Source organism: Amphibalanus amphitrite, unplaced genomic scaffold, assembly GCF_019059575.1.
Source record: "Amphibalanus amphitrite isolate SeventyFive unplaced genomic scaffold, NRLGWU_Aamphi_draft 001038F_arrow, whole genome shotgun sequence".
In the NCBI taxonomy this organism is placed as follows: Eukaryota; Metazoa; Arthropoda; class Thecostraca; order Balanomorpha; family Balanidae; genus Amphibalanus; species Amphibalanus amphitrite.
Window position 1 is genome coordinate 79,212 of NW_024882532.1, and position 27,775 is coordinate 106,986.

Genomic DNA, 27,775 nt, shown 5'->3' on the forward strand with positions numbered 1-27,775 from the left:
CCGTTAGAATTTTGAAAATCGGCCCGTTAGATCTCGAGATATCAAGGGGGGTCGTAAACAGCCCCCCCCCCCTGCCACTAATATGGGGTAGCCAGGAGCCTGCCACTAATAGGGTTAAGGCCATCGTCGGACGGTGACTGCAGCCGGTCAGTCTATAGTGCCCTGGGTACCGTGCGCTGTTGCCTGTTGACCACCGCCGGGCACTGAGCTGCGCCTGTGACTGTCCGCCGCTACTCGTATGACTGCTCTCTGGCTGTCCCACTCTGTGCCCGCTCTCTGTGACAATGACCGTGCGCCGGCAGTGGCCGACCCGTCGGCGGTGGCCTCAGTGCGCTGGTTCAACAAGGACCGGCCGGTGCCGCTGGGCGACCGGTGCTCGGCCGACAACGACTCGGACGGCAGCTGGCGGCTGCAGCTGGCAGCTGCCGAGCTCACCGACGACGGCCAGTGGCGGGCCGAGGTGACGGGCGCCGCCGGCGGCGTCACCGACACCTGGTGCACCGTCATACTGGCCGGTACGTGCCCCGTCATACTGGCCGGTACGTGCCCCGTCATACTGGCCGGTACGTGCACCGTCATACTGGCCGGTACGTGCCCCCCGTCTCCCACCGTCATACTGGCCGGCGTGTCTCCCACCGTCATACTGGCCGGTACGTGCCCCGTCATACTGGCCGGTACGTGCCCCGTCATACTGGCCGGTACGTGCCCCGTCATACTGGCCGGTACGTGCCCCGTCATACTGGCCGGTACGTGCCCCCCGTCTCCCACCGTCATACTGGCCGGCGTGTCTCCCACCGTCATACTGGCCGGTACGTGCCCCGTCATACTGGCCGGTACGTGCCCCGTGTCATACTGGTCGGTACGTGCCCCGTCATACTGACCAATACGTGCCCCGTCATACTGGCCGGTACGTGCCCCGTCATACTGGCCGGTACGTGCCCCCGTCTCCCACCGTCATACTGGCCGGTACGTGTCTCCCACCGTCATACTGGTCGGTACGTGCCCCGTCATACTGGCCGGTACGTGCCCCGTCATACTGACCAATACGTGCCCCGTCATACTGGCCGGTACGTGCCCCGTCATACTGGCCGGTACGTGCCCCCGTCTCCCACCGTCATACTGGCCGGTACGTGCCCCGTCATACTGGTCGGTACGTGCCCCCCCCCCCCTTCTCCCGCCACGGAGAGCCGACTGCGTGCACAATGCCTGTGCTGTGTCAACTGAGGATCATTTATGTAACGTTCAAACCAAACAGATCAAACGATGAGCACAAAATCGTGTTTATTGAAAGAGAAAGGAGAAACCGTAAGCTTCAGTGCAATAAGTACCTGCCGGTGCCGTGACATTGTCCGTGTGCCGCCAGTGCCGCGCAACTACCGCAAGCCGCGCTTCCTGGAGACGCTGCGCGCGCTGCTCACCGACGAGGGTCTGGTGTCGTTCGAGTGTAAGGTGGTCGGCTACCCGACGCCCGTGCTGCGCTGGTTCAAGGACGGCCAGGAGCTGAAACCGGGCGACGTGTACCAGCTCAGCGGCACCAACTCACTCGGTAACCAGCTCTCACCAACTCACTCGGTAACCAGCTCTCACCAACTCACTCGGTAACCAGCTCTCAGCAATTCACTCGGTAACCAGCTCTCACCAACTCACTCGGTAACCAGCTCTCACCAACTCACTCGGTAACCAGCTCTCAGCGACACCAGCTCACTCGGTAACCAGCTCTTACCGACTCAATCGGTAACCAGCTCTGAACGTTTCCAACTCACTCGGTAAGTGCTGGTGTTATCCATAAGTGGTGGTATGTAAGGTACGGTGAAATGAACACTTACTGGCTAGGATTCATGATAGGTAACAACAGTAACTTATCATTTATATTGCATGGTGCGTGATAGGAAACAGCGATCACTGGTAATGGAGTATTGCATATCACGTAATAGGAAACGGCATTCATAAATATTGCCTGCCCAGGTACCTAAATAGATTGTATGACCATTTCTAGATTTATGACAAGTGCCACGAATGAATGAACATTGTTGACCGTCTATAACGAAATCATCAAACATAAAAATGGTTCCGTGGAATGCTGAACATATCGACACTGTCTGAAGTTATTGTTTGAAACTATATCGTCATTTCATTCCTCTCTTCCCAACTGTAATTTTGCTGCCATCAAGGATCAAGTTATTGAGCTGGGTGCGTAAGTACCATATTAGTATCTACAGTCGCATGTATACCTATCAGTCAGTCGATTGTTTTTTTTTTTTGCGGGGGGAGGGGGTTGTCTATTTGCTGGCCGGCAAGGTGAGAGAGGCGAGAGCATAATTGAATTGTCAGCAGAATGAAATTATATCTACCTACTGTCCGGGATGCTTGATCATTTTCTAACCTAAAAGCAAAAACACGGACAAATGACTGCGCTCTCTACTACAGTGTGCAACCTGTTTTTCTAAATCGAAAATTAAAAAATCATTTTCACTCCTTTGGTGATGCACGTTTCTGACAGTTACGTGCGTCGTTGCCAGGCGTATACGCGTGTCTGGCGCGCAACTGTATGGGCACGGCCGAGTCGACGGCCGAGCTGACGCTGGCGGACATCGAGAACCAGCTGAGCGACGAGGAGCGCTGCAAGGTGTGCCAGGGCCAGCTGGCGCCCCGCTTCAGTCGCGCGCTCAGCCCCGAGACGGTGGTCGGCATCGGCGACCGGCACCGATTCACCGTGGAAGGTCAGTGGCCCAGCCCGCGCTTCACCCCGTAAAAGGTCAGTGTCCCCCCGCCCCACTGTGGAAGGTCAGTACCCCCACCGCTTCACCGTGGAGTGTATTGACCCAGTCCCCACTCCACCCCACCGGCCCACTGTGAAAGGTCATTTATCCCCCCCCCCGCCGCTCCACCGTGGAAGGTCAATGACCCAGTCCCCACCCCACCCCACCGCTCCACCGTGCAGAAGCTCGTCGCCCCTCCCCCCCCCACTGTCCCTCGTGGAAGGTCAGTGTCCCTCACCCCACCGTGTAGGAAATATGACCTGAGTCCTACCTATTTCTCTAAAAACTTGCATTTACCTAGAAGTTTTTAGATTTACAATTCATAAGTAGACATTTTTTTTCAAATTGCATGCCAACTAATTTCGCGAGCTTCCCGCCAGCGGCAACCAAGCGGCTACAAAGGAAACTTGAGCGGCACCTCCGATAAAAATTATTTGTGTACAAAATTTTAGGCAGTAAAAATACTTTGCAATCAAAAACAATAAAATGCAACCGATATTGCATTTTTTTCGAATACCTATAAAGGTGTAGTTTTTTTGTGGAAGAAAGTACCTGATTTATTTTAAAATAATGGTAATGCTGCAAAATAATAAATAATATATAAATAATGGCTTACAATGCCTCATAATAGAGAAAAATTAGAACGCAGTCAACAGCAGGAAATGTCGAATGCATTTATGACGCGCGAATGACAAAACGACGATATTTAGATATGAATGTAGGTATTGTGTTTTAGGGGACGCCGGTGAAAACAGGGCGCCGGAGGGCATATTAGTCACGTGACATTTGGAACTTCTCCCGCTCCAAGGGCCTTCTATATCCCAAACGTCACGTGTAATTTTCACGAACCTTGATCAAATCGCCCCAGGCGCCCTGTTTTCACCGTCGTCCGTTTTAGGGAATCGAATGTCCTAAGTAAAAAAGTACATAACACGACTCAGCATATTTCCTCCCTGCGCAATTTCCTTACCTTGGTATCTCCTTATTCCTTCCATTGCCACCTGCTTAGTACCGCTTAGTACCGACGCCTTGGTACCGAACAAGAAAGGACGTGACTACTAGTCAAGAGAACGACTACAGTGAAGTTGGACGCTTGGGTCGCAAGGCTACGCGTCCTATTCCAACAACAACAACAACAACGACTCAGCATAGCATATTTATTCTACATAATTGACTGTTTTGCATTATTGCTAAGGAATTGGTCAAATCCCTCTTTTGCACCCTGGGCTCAAAATTGAATAAAAACCACACCATGTTGTCACAAACCATGTACCTAACAACGTAGAAAGTTGCTCATACAATCGCTAAATGCTTAAAAAAAATCGGGTACAATGCAAATAGAAATAAAACCTAATCTAACCTGACCTAACCTCAACCAACCTACAACCTACAACCCACAACCTACCAACCTACCAACCTACAACCTACACCTACCAACCTTCAACCTACCCTACAACCTAACCTACAACCTAAATCTACTTATAATATACCACATAACCTTACCCGACTCAACGAGTGGTTGGATGTAACTTATAAATGTTTTGTGTAAAAAGTAAGTTTTAAGTATATATGTGGGATCTCACTTTTCTACCTTAGAAGGATGTGTTCTTTCTTTTCATAATTTTGTTTTGTGAATTTCTTCAGTATAAAGAGTGCAAAAGAGGGATATGCCCCAAAAATTAATTAAATCCTGATTCCTGAACACCAGGACCACTGCAATTTCAGGTTTGTATTTACAATGCTAAATACTTTGATTGAAGCTTCCGGTCTTCGTGCAACAGAAAGTTCGCGATTTTAATGTTTCTTAGCAAACTTGTCCTGCAAAATAGTTTGCAAAATAGTTTGCAACGGTTACACAAACTTTTTGTACACGGCTAGAAGCCATGCAGAAATTCGCAAAATATAAACCAAAGGAAAAAACAGACTTTTTAGCCCGAAAAAGTGAGACAAGACGTGAATGCTTGCATAGGGCATCAACGACCGCATATCTGACAAACTCGGTACATTGTATATTGCCAGGGGCGTCGCCACGGCTCCCCAACTTGTACGGACACATTCTGTCAGCCGTAACACTCTTCAGAGTTGTAAGCCCACGCGGGCCCGTGGAGGGCATTTTTCGTCCTCCTCCCCCCCCCCCCCCCGGACGAATAGTTGCGATAGCCCCCGAATGCCTAGGGGCTTCGGAAAAAATACAAACACATTTTTGATACCTATCATTAGGGTAGATGGCAGGTCAGCGACCCCGAGCTGCGGCTTTTTTTTTGCAGAGTTCTTCAGCAAAGAAGGTGGTGCCAACGCATTAGTCATATCAAGATGCGTCGAATGACATATATAGTTAGGTTGTTTGAAACGGTCAAGTCTTATGTTGACCTCATGTGACCTCGAATGGCCTTTGGTTGACTTTTGCGCATGATCAGTCTCATTTGCTGTATTTGAAGTCGCTGGTCACGATTTCTTCATTTTCTTTTGCTCTAAGCATTCATTAAGTTTAGTTAGAGCCTCAGGATGACAAAAGTCACATAATTATTATGGCTGACGTATCAGTGAATTAGTCATAGAATGATGCAGAGTGTAACGAAATTATCCGCACACCTTTCTTTCCGCTGTAATTAAGAAACAAACAACCTGAGGTTGTCTCCCTTTGATGATGATATAGCCACCTTTCAATAAGATCATATTTAGAAATGCCTAGAACATTTCAGCTGCTGGGTTTTTAAGCACAGTGGGTTTGATGTGGACCAACGCCGTATTAGCATGTGCTACTGCCTACACAGTATACAGTTGCTCTGTCCTGGTGCCGGGTGTCCCCTTATTCACCTCTTGCTGAACAAAAGTCCATAAGATCTCGATGAAATTAGGGTGAAAACTATTTCCAAGCCGTAGTCCGTTAGTCCAGAAGGATAAGAGCTTCTCCCGGCGTCACTTCTCATTCTCCTACGGACTAATTTGTCTGACAGGATGTTGCTCCGGTAATACTCGTCAGTCGTCACTGGACACTGATGGTGGACTCTTCTGTCAATGGGTTGGTCAATGCACAGCTGGAACATCGCACAGCAGCTGAAAGCTGAATATGCTCCAGATCTGGATCTCGGCCGCATGCTTAACCCGCGCCCCGTAGGGGGGGGCCGAAACGGCCCCCCCTGTCCTTTTCGGTCGATATCTCCTAAACCGCTTCAGATATCGCCACCAAACTTTCAGGACCCCTCCGGGCATCAATTTTACACATTGTGACCAAAAATTTTTCCAGAGGCTATGATAGGTTGGCCACAAATGACGTCAGAATGACGTCATGTTCTGTCATTTTCGACCGAAAAAAGACCTTCGCGAGAAGACCTGTCAGGCCTACAGCTTTGAAGATACAGAAAAATGATCAAGACATAAAAGGTGTAGAATTGACAGGGCTACAAAACTGCTATCTCGGATTTTTGAAATTTTTGAGTTTTGAACCCCGAAAATCAAAAAAACATTTTTTTTGGATATATTAGCCAAAAAATCCAAAAAGTTTTTTGAATTTCAAAAAACCCGGAATATATGTGATAGTACCTATCGTCTTCTATCTACATACCGAATTTCAGATCGATACCTCGTTTTTTGGCCAAGTTATAGCGAAAAAACTGTTCAAAATTGATGACGTCAAATTTTCAAACTCAATTTTTGGCAGTTCTAGACCTCGTAGAGCAAAACAAAGACCACCATTAGACTCCCCGTGACGAGCTGCATCGAATCGATACCCATTTTATTAAAAAATATCAACTTTGAAATTTGACCTTATTTGACCTGACCTTGACCTGACCTTTACCAAAATGTGACCTAGGCTGGCCCCAAAGGCTGCCTAACCCACATAATCGCATTTGTCATGTAAAATGGACCATAAAACATGTATCACACGACACTTTCATATTGTGACCCCGGTGACCTGACCTCGCTGTGACCTGACCTGGTATCAGTGACCTCAGATAGCAAAGTATGTGTTTGACGAACAATGTACCATCGATGGTTTTCAATAAATTACCAATTAACTCGATTTCACAACACATTTCTTGAAATGCCTGTGAACGGTGAAAATCTGACCTTTGACCTGACCTGTGACGTCATCGGTTTGACCTAGGTCAATGAAATTTGGTCACAAGGTAGTTCCCGGGTGGGGCTATCGAACGCCGTTGGAATTTTGAAAATCGGCCGGTAACTTTCCGAGATCTTAGGGGGGGCCGAAACGGCCCCCCCCTACGGGTGGTAGGGTCCGCCGGTAGCCCTACGGGGCGCGGGTTAACGCCGGTGACGGCCGGGACGTTTGAGTTACTGGCAGCCAACACAAGGCCGTTTTGACGGTTCAAAGGACAATACAGCGCGAATAGCTGCCCATTTCACCACACCATGCCTTGCTTATGTGTTCCTTCGACCAGTGGATGCGTCTTGGCGTGAGACTAAAAGTGGTGCACCGGCTATTTTTCCGTCAATTTCGTTGTCTTTTTCAGTTTGATGAGCAGAAGAACCAAGGTAAGGGGCGGATAGCGGTGGGTCATGATGTGGGCCCTCTTATCATCGGTCTTGAATTCAAGTCAATCTTCGTTGGCAAAGGGTGGCTTTTGCGGTCGCAGCCTGGCTGAGTTCACCAATCAAGTCCCAGCTTATTACGCCTCAGGCAGATGTGCAGTTGGCTGCTGCTGATGTCCATGGAGCTGCTGGCAGACCAGCTTCAGGCTCATTGCCGCAATGCCACAAACATGCTTCCTAACACAAAAGGAGAGAGTGTGCTCCTTTCTGTCCATTGCCTTTGACGAAAACTAGTTATCAAATGAACCCGTCGGTGACTCGATTAATTACTCAGGGCAAGAGTCATCTGGCAAAGGTAGGTCTTTGCTGAGTTGAGAGCCGATACCGGAGGCACTTATACAGCCAGCATTCCCGCTTCTAACATCAGAAAAGAAACTGTGCGAACAGATATGACTAACAAATATATGTCCAGATAATTTCGTTACACCCTAAATGCTAGTAGTAAATACTCATGCGTGACATTGACTTTGGGGCTGCCTTGGATCGTAACTTTACCCACAAATAGGGGACTGATAAGCGTTAAGCTACTTCAAAACATGTGCAAAGACTGTTTTGCAGTCGTCGAAACTTGTACGGACATTCCGTACAAGTTTTCGGGCCTTCCAAAACTTGTACGGACACTGTCCGTAGTGTCCGTAGCGGTGGCGACGCCCATGTATATTGCCATTATTTGTCAAGATTTTTAATGTTAGGCTAGGTGCAGCAGCAACAACAACAACAACATGGATGGAACTTTTCCAGGGAAGTTGGTGGGGCAAGAAGTCGTCAAACCCACAATGTCCAATTATTAAGTTGAATAAAATGCCACACTGAATCAATTCCTATCATTACAGATATAATATTTTGCGTTAAACAGACATTCCAAAGCGAAAGATTAATTTGCAAAGCAACAAAGTCTTATAAATCAGCTAAAGTTGGTGGGGCAAAACGCTTTTTGGTGGGGCAAAATAGCAAGTTGGTGGGGCAGCCGCCCCACCAACTGTATAGGAAGCTCCACCCCTGAACAACAACAACAAAAATATCGCGTCGCGGCGGGCCGCGGTTTTCTTTACTCGCGCCAAAAACTGGAGCGTGTGGTAGAGACGCCTCCACCAGGGCAGAGCTGAAGCTGTCGTAATTGCAAGAATACGAGTAGTGTGGGCAGGGCCGGAGGCAGAAGTCCACTACAGTAGTCATTCTGGAGATGTAATGGAAAACAATCAAAACTTATTTTGCTACCTGCGTATTTTCCTAGAAGCAGCCCATTGAGTTAATGGCTTACGGTAGGGTTCAATCGACGGCGTCATAATCCAAAGGCGGACTAGCGTCACCGTGTCCTAAAGTACCTCGGTCGCCGATGGTGCCAGTACAAACAGGCGCGGTGGGCCTCCAGTCTCCGCGGCCGGCCCACTGACTGGGTGTACATATGTGTGACGTCATACCGGCAGTGACGTCATACCCGGAGGCGGAGGTGGCGTGGTACCGTGAGCAGGAGAAGGAGCCGGTGCAGACGAGTGACTCGGTGTCCACGGGCCGCGAGGCTCCGGGCCGCCACCACCTGCAGCTGGAGGGGGTGCAGCTGCAACACCAGGTCAGTCAGTGCAGCCGCACCAGGTCAGTCAGTGCAGTCGCACCAGGTCAGTGTAGCCACACCAGGTCAGTCTGTCTAGCTGCACCACCAGGTCAGTCGGTGCAGCCGCACCGCCAGGTCAGTGTAGCCGCACCACCAGGGCAGTGTAGCCACACCAGGTCTTTTTTTTAAAGGTCAGTCCGTGCAGTCGCACCACCAGGTCCGTCAGTCCAGCTGCATCGCCAGGTCAGTCGCCGTCTGCCGGCTCAGGACTGGGGTCGGCCGCCCCGGGCTGTCGGCCGCGGTAGCTGCCCCCAGCCGGCCGGCTCCGGACTGGGGTCAGTCGGCCGCCCCGGGCTGTCGGCCGCAGCTGGCTGCAGTGCTCCATGGGTGTGCTAAAGCTGAGCACCTTGTCACTTTTCTCTGATGTTGATAACAGCTTACAAGAGCCAGTTAGTGCGCCGGAACAAAAGCGATAGTAGTAGCAACACAGTGATCCAATAATGCCATATGTAAAATAAACAGCGGGCTTTGAGCGTTCAATGCTCCTTTGAACCCCATCGCCACTCGGCCCCCACCTGTCCGGTCTGATGACGCTGGCTGTTGATATGGAAGGCCCTGTCCCCTGCCGTGTGACCAGGGCGAGTGGCGGTGCGTGGCGACCAACCCGGCCGGCCAGGCGGTCACCACCGGCCGGCTGACGGTCAACCGGCCCAAACACTACCGGGCGCCCTACTTCCTCGAGCCGCTGCGGGCCTCCCTCACCGAGAGCGGCACCGTCAACCTGCAGTGCAAGGTGGGCTGCCAGGGACTCAGGGGACTCAGGTGGTGGGGACCCTGCAACTCTCACGTCAATCTGGCACTAACTTGGTCACCCTCCCCCAGCTCCCCCCAGGTGGAGGGTGACTGACTGACTGACTGTACTCCCCATGTCCCCCTCAGGCCGTGGGGACTGACCGTTACCCCCTGTCCCTCCAGGTGGTGGGGACTCTGACGCCCCCCTCAGGCGATGGGGACTGACCGTTACCCCTTGACCTCCCCCAGGTGATGGGACTAATTGTACCCCACCCCCTCCCCTCAGGTGGTGGGGACTCTGACCGTTACCCCTCCCCCAGGTGGTGGAGACTGACCGTTACCCCTCCCCCCCAGGTGGTGGGGACGCCGCAGCCAGTACTCCAGTGGTTCAAGGACGGCGCCGAGCTGAAGGCCGGCGACATCCATCGCATCACCTCGGGCGGCGACGGCACCTGCTGCCTGGGCAGCTACACCTGCCGCGCCGTCAACTGCATGGGCTCGGCCTCGTCGACCGCGGAGCTGATGGGCCTCGAGGGTAGGTCAACCGCGGGACGGGTCACCAGTCACCACAGCCGCGGGCACTGGGCCGAACTCACACAGTCCAACAGCTGTCGCCAATTTCTCATTACACCACAAAATCAGTACTTTTTGTCTTATAGGGTGCTTTAGGATGCACTGCCTTTGATCCGTGGTCCATGACCTGTGACCTGTGACATGTGACATGTGACCCGTGACCGTGACCTGCCCACGGCGCGTTGACAGAGATGAAGCGTCTGAAGGGTGAGCACGGTCCGCCGGCGCCGGCCGCCGGGCAGCACCGCGAACCGTTCGGCCTGGCCAGAAACACCTCGCTCTCCACCATCAACGAGGAGCGCACCTCGCAGATGATGTCGCTGCTCGAAACCGCCCAGCTGGGCACCGACACCTTCCAGGTAAACCACTAGGGGCACTGACACCTTCCAGGTAAACCGCCCAGCTGGGCACCGACACCTTCCAGGTAAACCACTAGGGGCACCGACACCTTCCAGGTAAACCGCCCAGCTGGGCACCGACACCTTCCAGGTAAACCACTAGGGGCACTGACACCTTCCAGGTAAACCGCCCAGCTGGGCACCGACACCTTCCAGGTAAACCACCCAGAGCACTGACACCTTCCAGGTAAACCGCCCAGCTGGGCACCGACACTTTCCAGGTAAACCAATAGGGGCGCTGACACCTTCCAGGTAAACCGCCCAGCTGGGCACCGACACCTTCCAGGTAAACCAATAGGGGCGCTGACACCTTCCAGGTAAATCGCCCATGTCACCGGTACCTACCTTCCAGGTAAACCATCCATAGCACCGGTATCCTCCAAGTCAGCCGCACAGGGCACCGGTACGCCGTGCAGTCGGCGTAAACCAGTGCACGGACTCTTCACATTCGGCTTAAAAGAAACCTGATGCGTTGTCCAATTTTCTTGTTTCATGGCACCATTTTCACAAAATGATATTTGTAGGTATAAGAAATTATTGCGTTAAGCACCTACATGCGTGCCGCGTCGGTGTCAGTGTCCCAGGCGCCGGCGCTGGACGGCTCTGTGGTAAGGGTGTCGGTGTCATTGTGTCAGTGTCAGTGTTAGTGTGTCAGTGTCAGTCAGTGTGTCAGTGTCAGTCAGTGTGTCAGTGCCTCTGTGTCACGCCTGTCTCCGGCCGCCAGACGCCGGCGCTGGACGGCTCCGTGGTGTCTGTCGTGGTGGACGGCCAAGAGGTCTCGGCGGCTGTGTTCGGCACGGGTGACGTTAGCCTGCAGCAGGTGCACGACATCCTCGAGGCGTACGGCGAGCAGCTCTCCGAGGAGCCGCACAGCGCCGGTGAGCGACCGCCGGGCCGCGCGCCGGGACCGGCGGGGCCCGCTCAGACCGGGCGCTGGGACGGGTGCTGCGTGCTGCTGCTTGATGGCTAGTTGTTCATTATGTCATTACAGAGATAAATTTCAGGGCATTTTATTTTACTTCTGGAAATCAGATGGTTATTTTTAACGTAGCTTCACAGAGTTTTTCCTTCGATCTTTCCTTTTCATTTATGTGCCTTTGAATTAAAAAAAAAATTGAATGAACCAAACATTAACAAGCAATGCTAAATATTCAATGAGGCCCGTAAAAAGGCAAGCAGCCCAAACGTTGTCTAAACACTGTTTTGATCGCCGCTGCTGACGCGTGTGTTGCCGGCAGCGCTGAGCGGCGGCGGTGACGCCGACATTCCGTCTCTGCGCGTGCTGACGGCCTGCGCCATGTCCGGCAACGTGCAGCTGGGCGCCACCGTCATCGACGTGTCGCTGGTGCCCGCCGACCAGCTGCCCGCCCTGCACGCCGACGACGACGCCAGGACCGAGGCCGAGATTGACGACCTGAACACGGACCGGCCCACCGACTGTCTGTCCGAGCGGCCCGCCGAGCGACCGGACGCTCGGCCGTCGGAGCGGGCCAGCGAGCAGACCACCGAGGTGGACCGGCCGACCGACGGCCACACGGACTGGGCCACCGAGCTGCCCACCGACCGGCCGTCCGAGCTGCGCAGTCCCACCGAGATGCGCAGCCCGCCGGAGAGCAGGGCGGCAGAGCCGGCCGCTGTCGAGCACTCCACCGCACAGCCGGGAGCGCAGCCGGAGCAGCAGACGGCGGCGCCCGTATCGCCGGAGCCGGCGGCAGCGCCCGCGCCCGTCTCGGAGAGCTCGTCACGATCGTCCAAGAAGCGCCGGGCTGCGCGGAGAAACACGCAGCCCCTGAAGCGAGAGGATCTGCCTCCGCGGCCGACCTCGGGCGAGCTGGCGTCCGCGGCTGACACGCTGTCCACGGTGGACTCGTTTCACACCGCGGACGCCATGGAGCCGTCCTACGCGTCGGACGACCCCACCTCCGGCCAGATTACGCCAGTTCCCAACGAAGAAGTCTTTGATTATGAGAACGTTGAAGTCACCCGCTTACCGCCAGCAGATCTCCTGGAAAAGGCTCTCGCGTCACGCGACGGACAGTTCAGTCCGGTGTTCTTCGGCGGAGAAGACGTACAGCTTGCAGAGGACGGTGCAGTGACTACTGAACTGCTTCCCGAGTCGCTGGACCAACGTCTCAGTAGGTACATGTTTGGAGAGACCGAGGCTGCCGCTCAGTTAGCAACGCATCCTGACGAATGCCCCGGGCAACTGGCGACGGAGCTTCAGCAGGCAGCTCCGCAACAGGACTTGTCACCAACTCAACCCGGTACCGTCAGCCGGCGGCCGCTGCTTCTTTCGCCGGCTGTGTCGCAGAAAAGCGAGGACTCCAACCGAGGCCTGTCGTTTGACGAGGAGGTGTCTCCGGAGGCCTACGAGGCCCACCTCACGTCTCAGGGAGTGGTGGCCGTGATGCACGCCGTGGTCACTGGCGAGCACCTGCCCGAGGAGTACCTCGGCGAGATCGGACGCGCCCTCACGCCGCAGGAGGCGCGGATGACACTCACTGAGGAAGGTGCAAGAGACCGAGCCGGACTAGTCATGAGACTCTTTTCAGCTGCTCTGTCCAACCAGGAGCTCTCCCAGGGTGTTCTGGAGGAGGTGGAGCAGGCTTTGGCTCCGGATGCACCTGCAGAACCGCTAACCCAGGAAGCTGCTACTGCTGTGAAAGCATTGGTTGAAGTCCTTGAGACAGCGCAATTCGGAGATCCTAAGGTGATTCAAAGCCGTGGGAAAAGTCCAACATTGAGTTCTGATGTACTTGAAATGGCTGCTGAAACACTGCCGGGAATTGATGAGAAAGCTTCCGCGAACAAGATCCTGACGCTGTTTCTAAAACTTCCGGAAGTAGCACAAACTGTGCGGGAGGTGAAGACGGAAGCCAGTACAGAAATAGTGCAGCACCAAACCAGAAACGTGGCACACCAGGCGGCCAGAATTATGCAGGAAGCTATGACGAGCGACGTTACGAATGCAGGTACCCAAAAGGAGCCAGTGACTTCTACTGAAGTGACTGAAGCATTGTCATCAAAAGCAGCTGCAAAAGCTAGTGAACGACTGATCGATATTTTTCAGGCAATTAGCCAAGGGGAAGTAGTACCGGAAGAGCCTCTTCGTGAGGTAGAGAAAACATTGGTGCCCTCTGCTGCTCAAGCGATCGAGGAGCATGAACCGAAGCTCACAGTCGATAAGCTCATGGCACTGGTGACGCCTGTTTTGGAGGAAACTGCGTCAACGAGTTCCACAGCAGAACTTCCTCGAGCACTATCACCACAAGTGGCACAGGAGCGTTCTGTTTCTGGAGGAGCATGTGACAAAGCGCAGCGTCTTCTGACGGTTCTTCACGCTGCGCTGACCTCCGAGACGAACACAGATAACTCGTTATCCGACTTGACCCAGACGCTGTCTCCGACTGAGCCCGTCATCACAGAAGTACCAAGAGATGATCGCAGCGGCGCCGTTCGTGTGCTTGCAGCCGTCCAGGCTGCCATGCAGGACTTGATTGTCCCCGACGAAGAGGTGTCTCAAATTCAGAGTGTCGACTCACCGACTTTTGCCAAAGAGGCATGTGCCAGCGAAGGCCCCCGACTAAACGTGCAGAAGCTGATGACCGTTCTTCAAGCAGCCACCGCTGACGATGTGGTGTCTGAGGGCACACTATCAGATATCAGCTCTTTGTCCCAACAACAAGCAGGCGAGAATCTCGCACCAGACAATATGAAGGCAACGGCAGAAAAGGTATTGAATATTCTCCAAACAACGCCGATCGAAGAAGTCATTTCTGATGGGTCACTCTCTGGTCTTTCGAGCCAGCCGGAGTCACGTAAAGCGGAGATCAGGGAAGATCAGGCCGATCTAATTGAAAGGGTGACGGCGATAATGAGGGGTGTTATATCGGGCGTCTACGTGCCGGATGAGGAGGCACTCGCACTCAGGAGCGCGGGATCGCCCGCGGTGGCAGAGAGTGCAGTGGTAGCTGATGATTCAAAACGGCGAGCTGATATCATCCTAACCGAGCTGCATGCAATGCTGCGTCAGGATGCAGCTGAAAGCGACGCTAGTGGGACAATATCACCGATTCGCTGTGAATCAGCTTCTGCGGTGCCTTCTCACGAGGATAAACTAGAAACGGCCGCCAAGCTCATGATGATTCTTCACGCTGACCCATTATCACCCAGCATATCGGAAGGCAGTTTGTCTGATATGTCGTCTATTCAGGACCCATCATTAGCGTCTACCCGGGATCAAAGTGGCGATGCCCTTCAGCTAGCAGTTGCCACCAAAGTATTAGCAGCTGCAAGAGCAGCACAGACTGAGTGCGTTGTGTCTGAAGGAGAAGTTACCAATATCGATCGCGCTCTATCTCCACAAGAAGCAAGGGAAATCCTGACGCCTGGAGACATATCACTAGCCGTCCAGAAAGCTCTGGAAATCTTACAATCGGTTTGCGTAAGCGAGGACGTGCCACAAGACTCGATCCATGAGCTGGAAAGAGTTTTGTCGCCAGTGAAGTGCATACCACGAACCGCATCACCGCTGGTAGGAACTGAAGTGACGCAGGAAACGGGTGTTGAAGTAGCGAGCTCTGCGCCAAATATGCAATCTATGGTAGAAACGGCGAATGCAACTGGCCGAGTCACTTCTCCACTCCAAGAAACATTGATTGTCGAGGCAACATGTGCTGAGATGGCAGACTCCACAGCAGCATCCCAGGCACCTGAAACAATTGAAGAGCGAGTCATAACACCCCTTCAGACGGCATGCACGACCGAGACCACCGTTATGCAAGACATCGCAGGTAACAATAGCGTTTTGACAGCGCAAGTCGAGGAGGAACAAACACCAAGTTTGCAACCCCTACAAATAACTGAAACAGTGAGCTCCGATGCAGTTGATCTCATCTCGGACATCACTACTCCAACTGAAGCCGGAGAGGGAATCACATCGCCACTTCAGATTCTGCAGGTTGAGGAAACAGGTGCGGTGGAGAGGGAGACGGAGAGCTTACCAAGCCTCGCGTCATCAGCTAAAGCAGAAGATAGGGTAATCAGCCCTCTTCAGTCAACACAATTCACTGATATTGCGATATTGGAAGACCTTCAAGGCTTGAATGACACCGAATCACTAAAGGCAAATGCAACACCTTCGACAGCACTACAAACAACTGAAGCTACCGACGTCTCATCACTTGGCGTTGATGATTTTCAGGTGGAAACAAATGCTAAGTTTTTGGAAACGTCAGAAAGTCCGTTGGAGACGTTACAGGTCATTGAGCCACATGAGCTCACAAATGTCAATCCCACACCAAAGGCACCTGAACCTAGTCTCTCTGAAACAAGTTCTCAAGTTGAGCCAGCTTCTTCAGGCAAAGTGACTGAAATCGCTGCCTCCGCTTGCAGTGAGGCCACTGAAGCTACTAAGCCACTTGCAGGCGTCGATGAGGCAGACTACAAAGTCATGTCGGATGAATCTCAGTCACCTATGGTTGCTAAGCCTTCTGTCGAAGTACTAAGCGGTACCTCAACTGCATCAGAGAAACAGCAGGTGGCTGTGGCTCCCAAGGAGGACGTTTTGCTACTGGAGTCGCAGACAGAAAATGTGAACACTGCATCGGGCAAGGTAGCTGAGGTAATGCAACAAGAAACCATTTCCACAGACGATGTCGAGATGCAGGGCGAAGACACCACTTCACTCAAGAGCTCGGACAGTGTCATCACTGTGGCATCTCTAAAACAGCAGGAGTCCGATGAACTACCGGGCGACAGTTCTGGAGCCCTCCAGCAGCCTTCTGAAGTGCAACAGGCACTTCAATCCATGGAATCATTGACATCAGCTGTGTGCGCGGCGGCTACCGCTACGTTATCACCCGAGCAAGCAGCGGAAGGGCGCGTTGAAGTTCTTGCTAATGACTTTTTGGAGTCATTGGAGTCGCTCTGCGGTGGCCTGGAGTCCGATCGCCAGCGGGTTTTGCTGAATAAATTATGCGACAAAGTAAAGGTAAACGACAAACTATCGCAAGAAGCATCCGCCAATCCAGATACAATGCAAGCACTAGAAGGAATATCTCCGATGGTTCATCGCACACTTTATCCAAAAGTGAATCAAGTCTGTGAAGAAATTGAGCGTCTGGCAATGGATGCCGGCCCGCTAGGTGGGTCGTCACCTAAATCCAGTGTCTCTGGAAGGAGTCTGGAGGATGCGATTGGAGATCAGCTACAAAGGTTTATAGATGCAGTCGAAGAAACCAACCAGATGAAGCTACGATCGCTGAAACATCCTGTGGATGATAACTCAATTGCGAGGAAGTTCGATGACATCAACGATTCTGTTGTTCATTTGGCCGAAACCGTGAAGAAGATTGTGAGTAGTGCCATGACTGGCTCTGCAGACCTGAGCTTACAGGTCACGGCCGTGCAGCAGTCCCTGGCAGTGGCAGTGGTGACTCTGACTGACCTCATCTCCAATGACGAGCTCCGCGATGAAGCGATCAGGCTCTTAGCCAGTGTCAACGGGGGAATTTCTCGTGTTTCTGACGCAGTCGAGAATTCTGCTCGTGCCTTGAAATCAGATGATTCACCTGAAATGAGCCTGGCAATTCAAGCACTTCTTGATGATATCCTCGGGGACATAGTTGCTGCCACGAACAAATTTAAGGATGGCATGCGAGATGTAACAGCAACGGTAAAAGAAGCAGCTGCTAATTCAGCCGAGGATGGCATCTCAAAGTTTCTTATGCAAGGAGAGGCATTTGATGCAGAGGTTGAAGACCTTACGATAGCTATCGAAAGCATAACAGCAAAGAAGAAACGTGTTGCTGCTGATGTGAAGTCAATGAAGAAAATATCAGCAGAATCGTCGAATGTTCGTTCAAACATCGACGCAACATTAAAACTGATCTGCAACATTGTGACAGGTGCACCAAAGTCAGACGAAGATCAAACATTGAAAGAAATGCTTACCAAAGTTGATTTGCAATTAAAATCGCTAGGACAAAAATTTTGCAACTCTATTGCACTTCCACAACCTAGTAAGGAGCAAATAGCTCAGAAGATTAACACACTCCAGGCGTCGCTTGCCAAGTTGGTGAGCGTGTGTGTGCAGAACTCGGAGCTTCTTCGAATCGCCAAAGATGCCAAGGTGAAGCGGCGTTCCCTATCTCCCAATCAGTCCCGAGTTGTCCAAGACCTGGAAAACATCCGCACATCATTTGACCAGGCAATCGTGCAAATGCGCCTAATGCTGGCGTCTCAACACCCAGGCGAATCAACTGATAAGCTTTTTGAAAATATGGAAGCGATGTCAAAGGCTCTGAGCAGTGCCGAGAAATCCGTCCTAGCATGCGCAGGTACTGCTGCATCAGCCCCGCAGCACACGGTTCAAGAAGAGGGCGCAATGCAGATACATGTGGCCGACTTATCTGACGAACAACGTAAAGAGGAAGATGCTACACCAGAGCCGAAATCTTTGAATGAAGCTAGTGCGTCTCTCAATGCTTCTGTCACATCCCTCACTGAGGTTGTAGAAGAAAAGGCACAGCTAAAGCTTCCATCGGCAACTTCCATCGAGGATCTCACGTGGTCTGTGTGTGAAACGGTTCAGAGTTTTATCGCCGCAGTGCAAACATCTACCGCCATGCATGTTGATGAGCAACAAGTACAGCAGCTCAATGACGCATTAGCCGCCCTCACGGCTACGGTGGCAGACACACCATCAGAAGCTTGTGCTGCCCTCGACGACAGTACCAGAAGGAAGGTTCAGAAAGAAATTTCTGACGTAGGCATCTGTAGTTCCGTATTAAAACAGGCAGTTCAGAACATGACTATCCTCGTTGAAGAGAGCACAAGTGGCAGCGCACCCCTGGGCAGTGTAGTGAAAAAGCAGCTGGCAAATGTTTCTGAGGCTGTCGAGAAATTAAATAGTGCCGTGTTCGCCTGTAATAGTGCTGTAAGGCAACATATCGGAGAGGAGTCGCAGAAGGAGCCAGACATTCCATTAGATGAACGTGCTGCTAGATTCCAAGAAGCTTCAGTGTCACTGGTACATCTTGCTACCAGTGCTGTCGCCAGCAACGACAAAGGGTGCCTCGGACAGCTGTCTAACCTGGGACAGACCGTCAAGCAGGCGGCCATGTCGCTGATGGCCGGCATGCAGCGTCATTGCCCTCCAGTGTCCGAGTCGCAGGCAGTTCGCTTTGTCGCGACCGTCAACGAAGCGGTGGACTCTTTGTTGGATACCGTTGAGTATGCGCTAAAATCGGCGGAGGCCGAACAGGAGGACGGCGGATCGGTTGAAGCCGCAATGGAGACAACTTCGGACCGTTGTCGCGCGGCGGAGGCGTCCGTTCGCCATGTGGCGCTGGTCACCGGCGAGCCGGACGTGGTCACCGCTCTGCCTGGTGCCTTCGAGCAGCTAGCTCAGAGCTTTGCGGCACTAACGTCGGCCATTGAGGACGTCGTGGAGGCCCGCTCCGAATCTCCGGGCGCCGAGTCGTCATTGCAGCGACGCGCTGTCGCTGAGAATTGCGAGAAACTCGAAAGGCAGCTGCAAGCTTTCTGTGAGATGGTGATCGCAAAGCCAGGAATTTCTACAGAGTCTTTGGAGGCATTTTCCGAACAGAGCGAAGCCCTGTATCTATCATTGCTGGAGCTACTCATGGTAGTGTGCACTAAACAAACAGAGGATATGCCATCGCAAGTGATGGAGGCGTGCCTGAGGATGAGGGGCAGGCTAGAGCCACTCGCTAGCCTTCTTGGTGATCTAGAAAAACTGCCTGCTGAAACGGAATTGCGTGAAAGTGTAGCAAAGCTGAATGAAGCCGTCATGGCCCTAGTGGCTGGAAGCAGGAAGAGCCTACAGCTTGGAACGTCAATCAAGGATGAAAATCTCATTTCGTTGATTGATGATGTTACTGAAGCACTTCAGAATCTACTGCCAAATAGACCGAGTGATGTTGTAGAAGAAATGGAAGTTGACAGTGAACAAGTTGTAGAAGACATCGAAAGTGTGACTGCGGAACAATCCAATGAACAAGTGATTGTACCAGAAACTAATGATTTTACCACTATCACAAAGGAAAACGACATCCGTGATACCGAAATGCCAAAGGTCCAAGATGTTTCTGCAGATGTCTCAACGACCGGCACAATTCCTATTGTTCACAATGAAGAAGAGGCTGCTCAGGTCCCTAGTGAAGACAGTGAGCAGCTAGTTCCAGACGGGAAAAGTAAGCTGGGTGCAGATTTGACTCAAACGCCGGAAAAGAAATCATCCCTGGACGATGTAGAACCTCCAAAGGAACATGCTCCTGTAACCCTTAAGACAAACGTCACAGAGATACCATCGACAGACGAAGTGAATATCGCAGTACAAAAATTGGTCGGTGATATAGAGTCGTCCTTTCATAATAATCGTAGTAGTACAGAACAAGCAGTTGGGACTAAAGAGCTGAATGCAATTTTAAACAAACTTGAAGGTAAATTCACCGAGAGTGTTCCAGGCACATCCAGCTTGCAGGAATCTTTTGCAATGGCTAAGGCAGCCGTAGATAGGCTGAACAGTTCAATTGAAGACATGTCTCCGAACACCTCCCATGAATTGGAGCCTCCTGTTCGAAGCGCTATACAATGCGAATCCATGAATCTTCAACAAAGCATCAATGACCTGGTAGCCTATGCTATGGACATCTTAACTGGTGACCGAGTTCCTGCCGAAAGTATGGTCATTGACGACAAAACAAAAGCAATAGCAACGATTGTTGATAAGATTATGATGACCGTGCAGGAGGCTCCTAAAAAGCGGGATCTTGTTGAGCCTAAGTCTCAAGAGCCATTGTCGGCTGAAGCATGCTCCGAAGGAAAAGGACAAGTTATATGCAAAGACGCTGATGAATCATTCAAAGATAATTCATCGAAGCCTTTGACTTCCAAGCAAGACGCTGAGAATCAGCAAGAGAACACGTCGAAAGAATTAGATGCTACGGGAGCTACTGCAATAGAAGAGCCTCCGGCGGTGGTTTCCCAGAAGAAGGAGAATACCGTCAGTCCAGTGGAAGGCAGCGAAACTGGTGCTATGGATTCCAAGAAGAAGGAAACTTTCGATGTGAATATTACTAGCGAAGAGCAGTCAACAAGCCTTGAATCCGCGATCAAGATGCAAGGTTCCAAAGATGCATCGAAAGAACCTTCTACGATAGCGCTGACATCCACTGAAGAAGCGATTAGCCCGGATTCAGAACCAATTGTTCCAAAAGATTTGTCGGTCGATGGCTTCAAAACTACTACTTCCGATTCTTCCACAGAAAAAGTGCCTGAATTCGCACTGGCTGGGGAATCGCCCGCACCAGATAAAGAAAACAACGCGTCTGACCTAACCAAGAAACCAGAAAACTCAGTAAGTATCACTGATGACACCGCCACAGAGGAACCGTCAAGGTCAGATTTGAAGGCTGAAGATTCAACTGCGGTCATAAAATCAACCTCCGATGTCACGTCACTAGCACAGGCAGCATCAACAGATCTCTCCGCAAAGAAGCATCTTCTTGATGCGTGCCAGAGTCTGAACGAGACCTCTGAGAACTTTACGGAGGCGCTGGTAGACGCCTTGTCATCCCAGCCATCTTTAGGCATGCTCCGGTCTAGGGCTGAATCTATCAGTGGTGTTATAGGCGAACTAGAAGCCTCACTACGAACGCTAACTGGAGATGAGACCGCATCACCCTATCTTCGGCAGCTCAATGACACTGTGCTTCAGTTAGCAGCTTCTGTTGAGGGCTCTAGTCAGACGTTCGACGACGCAACGCCGTTGGATAACCGTGTCCTGGAAGAATTAGTAGCTCCAGCCATTATGGAGGTATCCGCAAATATCCATACGCTGCGAGAAAGCATCGCTAGTTTTACTTCCCAGCTGGCCGAAGCTCCTGTGGATAAAATTTCTGACATCACGGCTTCTCATGTTGCGATGGTGCACGACGCTTCTGGTAATATCTCCAGTGCTGTGCAGGAGGTTGGCCTCGCCATCAGCAACGCGGTGGAAAAATCGCGGACGGAGAGTTTCTTTTCGGCAGATGAAGATACAAGCTCAATGCTGTTGGATGACGCGCTACAAGATTTGTCAGAGAGCACCACCGCACCGATCGGGGACAGAGGTGCCACCTGGCGTCGACTCAGTGACCTGGAGACGTTCGGGGACGGCAATGTTGATACGGAGAACATTCTGAACGTCATGTCTGCCATCGGCTCTCTGAAACTACTGCAGCAGCTGGCCGCCGACTCAGAGTTTCTGACGGACGCCGTGGGTCGCGTATCGATGGCGGCGGAGCAGCTGCGCAGCCGCACGCCGACGGCCGACGAGACGGCAGCGCCCACGCCGCTCGAGGTCCGCGCAGTCTGCGGGACTCTTCTCGCAAGCATCGACGAGCTCACCAGCACCGTTCGTGACCTAGTGTCGGACGCCGGATGCAGCGAGCTGGACTCATCACTGATCAGCAAAATCGAGGACTACAAAGACACGCTGCTAAGCGTCTCCGCGGTAACTGACAACCTGGTGGCCGGTCGTCCCGAGCTTGCTATCGAAGGAGAACAAATCCGAGCCAGCATCGACCATCTTTGCGCTCAAGCGGACAGCATTCTTGCACTTACAGCCGAAAAATCATCAATTGCCAAAAGCCTACAGGATGCCGAAGAAAGCAAACAGCCAGTGGACGCAGTTACAAATGAGAAACTTCATGGAATATGCAGTATTGTTAGCTCGGCCTTGGAGCAACCGCAGACAAGCGAGGCGTTTGGCATTGAGGCTGAACTGGCTTCGGAGGCACCTTATCTGATGGACGTCCTGCTCCACCCAGAGAATCGTCAACGCGCCAAACAGACAACAGAAGAGCCTGTTCAATCAGAGCTGGCGTCTGAGGTGGCAGTGCCTACGCTCAAAGACGCTAGCGCACTCGGTCGACCTCTACATGAAGGGGATGGTCGTTCAAATTCAAAGATGGATGAAACTCCCATGCAGGCTTTGCAAGTTTTTGATGACACCGGTGACAAGGAAAAGACGCCTACACCTCTCGCGAGTGAAGACAACCTAAAACCAAAACCAGACGACGTGCTAGTGTCTGAGACGATTGACAAGGTCGCCAAGCAAATCTCTGAGAACCCGAAGCCCGAAACTGATGCTACTGAAACTGGAGACCAACTCTCAGTTGTCCCCACAGCTCCCAATGCCAATCAACACAAAGTATTGGAGCCCGACATTCAGGAAACGAAGAAGCACGACGTGATGTCGTCCGATGAGCAGGATGGCGTCGATAAAATGCCCGAAACGAAAGATCCTTTAGCAGTTTCAGTCAAGGTGGTTGACCCAATCAATGAATCTGTTGATAAATCAGAAACTCAAAATGCTGAGCCAGCTCCCAATGTTCCCGTCAAACAAGTTGCGACTGCACCCTCCATGACAAGTGAGACAATTTCTTCGGAAACAGCCGAAGAGGCTCGCGATTGTCTTGCTACAAATGTGAAGCATGATTTGTCTGCAATCGCCGAAACGACTGGAAAAGACGACGTAACGACTTTGCCAGCGGGTGATGCGCTCGGTGCCGAAGATGTTGATGGCAGTGCTGGCAAAGATGTAAGTGAAAAGCTTCTCGTTGAACCTCCAATAAATGACAACAGATTACCTATGCAGGAGAGTGCTCTACCAACGGAGATGACTAGTGATTCAGTGAAGCTTGAAACTTTATCTGTTGATGAACAAATTTCTGAAGAAAAGTGCGCACCAGGGACGGGCGAGCAGCTTGAAACATTAGTGATCGACGAATCAGCTGAAGATCAAAAGTCTGTTGTGGTAGTGCCGGCTACGCTCGGTATTCTGAGCATTGATGAGCATGGTGTTACGAAGGCCGTTAGCAGTTCAGCTGAACTCAAGCCTCTGGTTGTCGATGAAAAGGGCGCGACAGAGAGTGTTACCGAACAAGAACAACCTGGGCAAGAAGCCAAGCTACAATCGCTTAGTATAGATGAGCCAGCCACCAACAAAGCAGAAGCAGTGCCAAAAGTACCTCGTCTTAAAAGACTTTCCGTGGAAGGAACTGATACGGTTGAAGATCGAAAACAGCCATCCAACCAGAAGGTGGACGCCATCCAGCCATCTAAGGCCTCGGAGGAAAAACACGAAGACAAGCTGATCAGACTTAAGGTGGTACTTGACGAAACAAACGCTGCCAAGGAATCAGCAAATGCTGACCAGCCTTTGACACCTAAAGATACCAGTGAAGAATCTGCAAAAGTGTCGGAACCGGGGGTCCCCCTTCCGACAAAGCCTGTGCCAGAAACGGTTACAAGTGCTGCGGAAACACTATCTGACATTATACAGCGTGCCGTGGGAGGGGAAATTGCCACCATCAAAGAAGCGGAGCTGGCTGCAGAGCGTATGCGAACAGCCCTAACAGGGGCGGCAGAGTCTGTGCAGGAGACCGGGGAAGAGCTGGTAAGCTTCCGTTCACAGGCAGCGGCAATCGGAGGCGATCTGTCGCTGGTTACCGATGCCCTTCAAGACACTATCAGGAGCGTGAGAGGCACCAAAATGGCAACAAAAATACAAAAGGACCGCATAGCAGAAATGGTGAGGCCCGCTGCGGATGAAGTAACGTCTCGAGTAGAAACACTGGTGGCAGCAGTGCGATCCATGAGTGAAGCACTGAAAACATCAACAACCCAGCCAGACAAAAATACAGTGAGGTCAAGTGCCGATGCTGTGTCGACCGAGCTCCATCTCTTGTCAGCTGCTATTGACAAGAGTAACGACGTACGCTCGGATGCCGTCGAACGCATGAAAGGACTTGAGGACAAGATAGTGGTTACAGAGAAAACGGTCGAGTTCAAGGATGCGTTAGGCGAACTGCTCAATGCCGTCGAGTGCGCTCTTGTGGAGCGCGGTCCGGGCTCGGACGCTGTGGTGAACCTGCAGGCTGCCAGCTGCCGACACGCCGCCGCCAAAATGGTGACCGCCGTGACCGGCGTCACTGGCGACCGCGTGCTGCCGGAGCGCGCGCAGGAGACCATCGAGGCCAACATCGCCACAGTGGCGCGCGAGGCGGTGGCTGTCACAGCGCACATGCGCGGAGCTGTGCCGTTCGAGGAGCTCCTTGCCGTCCATCCGCCGCTGCAGGAGCGCGTCAATGAGCTGCGCCACATCGAGGAGCAGACATTGTCCGCCCCGGGGGCGCTGGCAGAGGCGGCGGAGACGACCCCCGTCTCGGAATTCAATGAGCTCTTCTTGGGAAGCGTCAAAGAGGCCACATCAGCCACCAACACACTTGCAAAAATGTTACACAATGTTGGCGAGGAGCATGCAAATGCCACCAACGCTTACCATGGCAAGGAAGCCAGGAAAATTGTGTCTGAGGATATCGATTCGCTACAGAAAACCACCAACAAGTTCTTCGCGTCGTTGATCAACAATGCGAGTGGCAGTAGCCCTTCAGGAAGCTTTTGGGAGCGCGAATCGCTTTGTGTTGCAAGCGTGGCAGAATGTGTCCACAAGAGCGTCACTGATCTACACGTGCTGGAGCCAGCAGTGCGGGACTGTGCGCTGCCAATGAGGTCTGGGGATGTCATCAAGCATGCATCCGGAGTGGTGAAGAAATGTGTCAAACAGCTTGCAATTCTGATGGATCGTGTTCCTCCAGGCAAGGCAATAAGCGGTTCTTGTGATATTGACCAGCTGGCTGAAAAGGCGGATCAACTGGGAAGTGAAATGGCTGACCGTTTAAAAACAGGAGCGGCTGCAAAAGATGAAAGTATCGAAAAAGTAGCAGAAGAGCTGCAAGCTGTCGCTGCTTTATGCATGAAAAAGATACGGAAGGAACTAAAAATAATTGATGATGAAATCGAAATTGAAGAGGAAGAAAAGCGATTAGAAAGTAAAAAGAAACGCATTCAAGAGGCAGAACAAAAAACGAAAGAAGAGGAAGCTAAGAGAACAGAAGAAGAAGAAAAACGGAAAGAGAGGAGTCAGCAAATGAAGGAAAGAATGGAAATAGAAGAAAAAGACAAAGAGAAGAAGGAAGAAGAGGCGCGCGAGGAAGATTCAAAGAAGCGCAAGAAACGGAAGACTGTGGAAAAAGAGGAACAAGACGAAAAATCAGTTATTGACGAAAAGACGAAAACTGTTAAGGAAGAGCGCCCAAAGACCGAGGAACACACATCAATTGAGGATGGGCAGAAAAAGAAAGATGAGGATAATGTGAATCAGCAAGACGAGACACATGTCAAAAATAAACATGATGTTTCCAGTGACGGTGACATGTCTGACAAAACTGAGGACGCTGACAGAGCAGCCGGTAAGCCCAGAAAAACGAGTGGAAAGCTCGACCCGTCTCTGATCGTAGAACGAAGAATTATTCCGCCGGAGGAGGAGATGGAGGCAAAAAAACTAAACAAAAAAGTGAAATCCCAGGACTCGTCTGACCTTGAAATAAGACCTCAGAAAACCCTGCCTGCTGAAGAAGAGAAGGAAGACAGCAGTAAAACCACAAACGCTGGTCTTGCTCCTTCCTCAGATGGCACTGCAGACCCATTGTCGGCGGCAGATGGCGAACACCAGGCTTACAAACAGGGTGAGGAGACGGTGGCTGACAGCGACGAGAAGCGAGATTCTCATGTAACGCCTAAGTTGGATCAGCCTGACACCTGCGACATGTCGCAGAAGGGAAGCGATGAAAATACTGCCGATCAGTCAACACGTACAATCAAGGACACAGATGAGGTGAGGCAGGCGGATATAGAAACTAGATCTTCGGCTGGTGAGCAAGATGCCGATTCAGCTCATAAGGAAAAACCAAAGAAGTCCGAAGAGGAGCAGGAAAAGATTGCTTCCCCCGAAGTTCATCAGTTGGAAGAAAATAAACATGCTACGCCCAAAAAAGATACAGAGTCTCTAGGCGATGCAAAGCAGCAACGAATAAACGAAATAAACATCGAAAAGATCGAAACGAACGACACGAAAAAGAAGGCGAAGAAAACAAAATCGAAAGAAAAGAAAACAGATTCGACTCCAGATAACGGTCAAGTAGAGAAAAAGGAAGAGAGGGCAGCCGGCGACACTAACCTCCAGCGAAGAAAGTCTGCTCCGGGTGCCGACGACCCCGACAAGATTCCCAGGGTTCTTCGTGCCGAGGATCAGCTGGCCAGGGCGGTTGGAGAGACAAACCCTCCAGAGCCTGAGGTGAAGACGGGAAAGCGAAAAAAGTCAATGACAAAAACCAAGGAGGATGAGGTGTCTAAACCAGCAGAAGGCAAAGCTGCGGATAAAAGAGACAGCATCTCCATGGAGGGAAAACAGTTACCCTTTGAAGCTAAAGAAGTTTTACAAAATGAAACGGTTGAAAGAAAAGAGGACTCGACCGAAAGCCAGAAGGCAGGAAAGGAGCCTTCTGGGTTTGCCGCTGCTCCTCGAGATTCAACATCACGTAAAGAGCCCCGAAAACTTTCTCAGGACGCTGCTAATGAAAGTGTGAATGATTTGCAGAAGAAACAGACCAAAGAGGCACCGAGTAAAGCTGATCAGGATGTTGGTCAAGCGCCAGGAAACGATGCCCAAAAGTTAGAGTCTGTAGCGTCAGTTGATGAAAAGGAGACCAAGGTAAAAGCAGAGGACCAAGGGACAGTAGTCGGCAAGAATAAGTCAGTTGACAAAGAGTTGCCTGTCACTCCAGATAAAAAAGCAGAGACTATGCAACCCGAAAAAGAGAGGGAGGAACTTTCAGACAGCAAAAGTGAGAAAACCGAGGTGAAACCATGCGAGGACAACAAACCCGGCTCCGAAAAGAAGAAGAAGAAACGCAAGGACAAGGATCTTGCTAAAACAGCAAAGGAGGAAAGACCTCCGGAGACGGTGGGGAAGCCAGAGCCGAACCGTGCCTCGGGAACGGAATCGATGTCTGTTCCCGGAACTGAATCCAGCGGGAAGACTGATGCGCCTCACGAAGAGGAATTCCCTCAGATGACAACGGAGGAGAGAATGAAGTCTCCCGATGGGGCCCAGCGGAGGAGGCGAGAAAGTGCTGAACATTATGTCGTAAGTACTTGTTTTTAATCTGTAGCCATTGAGTTTTAAAATGTTGTAGTTAAAGTGACCAATGACCATCCCACCTTAACATTAGTTT

At 51.6% G+C, this 27,775-nt stretch overlaps 2 protein-coding genes across 3 annotated transcripts in view; both read left to right on the forward strand.

Annotated features, from left to right (window-relative positions):
- Window positions 1-238: 238 nt before the first annotated feature.
- On the forward strand, window positions 239-19,070 carry LOC122369469. Its single transcript, XM_043344246.1, has 10 exons — window positions 239-515; window positions 1,364-1,546; window positions 2,520-2,720; window positions 8,741-8,883; window positions 9,503-9,658; window positions 10,012-10,192; window positions 10,420-10,589; window positions 11,353-11,506; window positions 11,867-18,361; window positions 19,033-19,070. The coding sequence occupies exons 1-10, from the start codon at window positions 239-241 to the stop codon at window positions 19,068-19,070; spliced, it is 7,998 nt and encodes a 2,665-aa protein (XP_043200181.1).
- A 615-nt stretch (window positions 19,071-19,685) lies between these two features.
- The window catches only part of LOC122369468 (titin homolog), a 142,945-nt gene continuing 134,855 nt past the window's right edge, over window positions 19,686-27,775 (forward strand). Inside the window, exon 1 of one of the 2 annotated variants that reach the window (XM_043344243.1) lies at window positions 19,686-27,687. In XM_043344243.1, coding sequence (XP_043200178.1) covers window positions 19,720-27,687 — 7,968 coding nt within the window. In that variant the 5' untranslated portion in view covers window positions 19,686-19,719. The remainder of the gene's footprint in view (window positions 27,688-27,775) is intronic. The other variant, XM_043344244.1, reaches the window with a different exon arrangement.

What these genes read in the sequence shown, in the direction of transcription:
- LOC122369469 (XM_043344246.1), top strand. Translation starts at nt 239, where the DNA reads ATGACTGCTCTCTGGCTGTCCCACTCTGTGCCCGCTCTCTGTGACAAT. An exon ending in GTGCACCGTCATACTGGCCG is followed by an intron (nt 516 to 1,363) that starts GTACGTGCCCCG and finishes GTGTGCCGCCAG; the next exon opens with TGCCGCGCAACTACCGCAAG. An exon ending in GGGTGCAGCTGCAACACCAG is followed by an intron (nt 8,884 to 9,502) that starts GTCAGTCAGTGC and finishes CCGTGTGACCAG; the next exon opens with GGCGAGTGGCGGTGCGTGGC.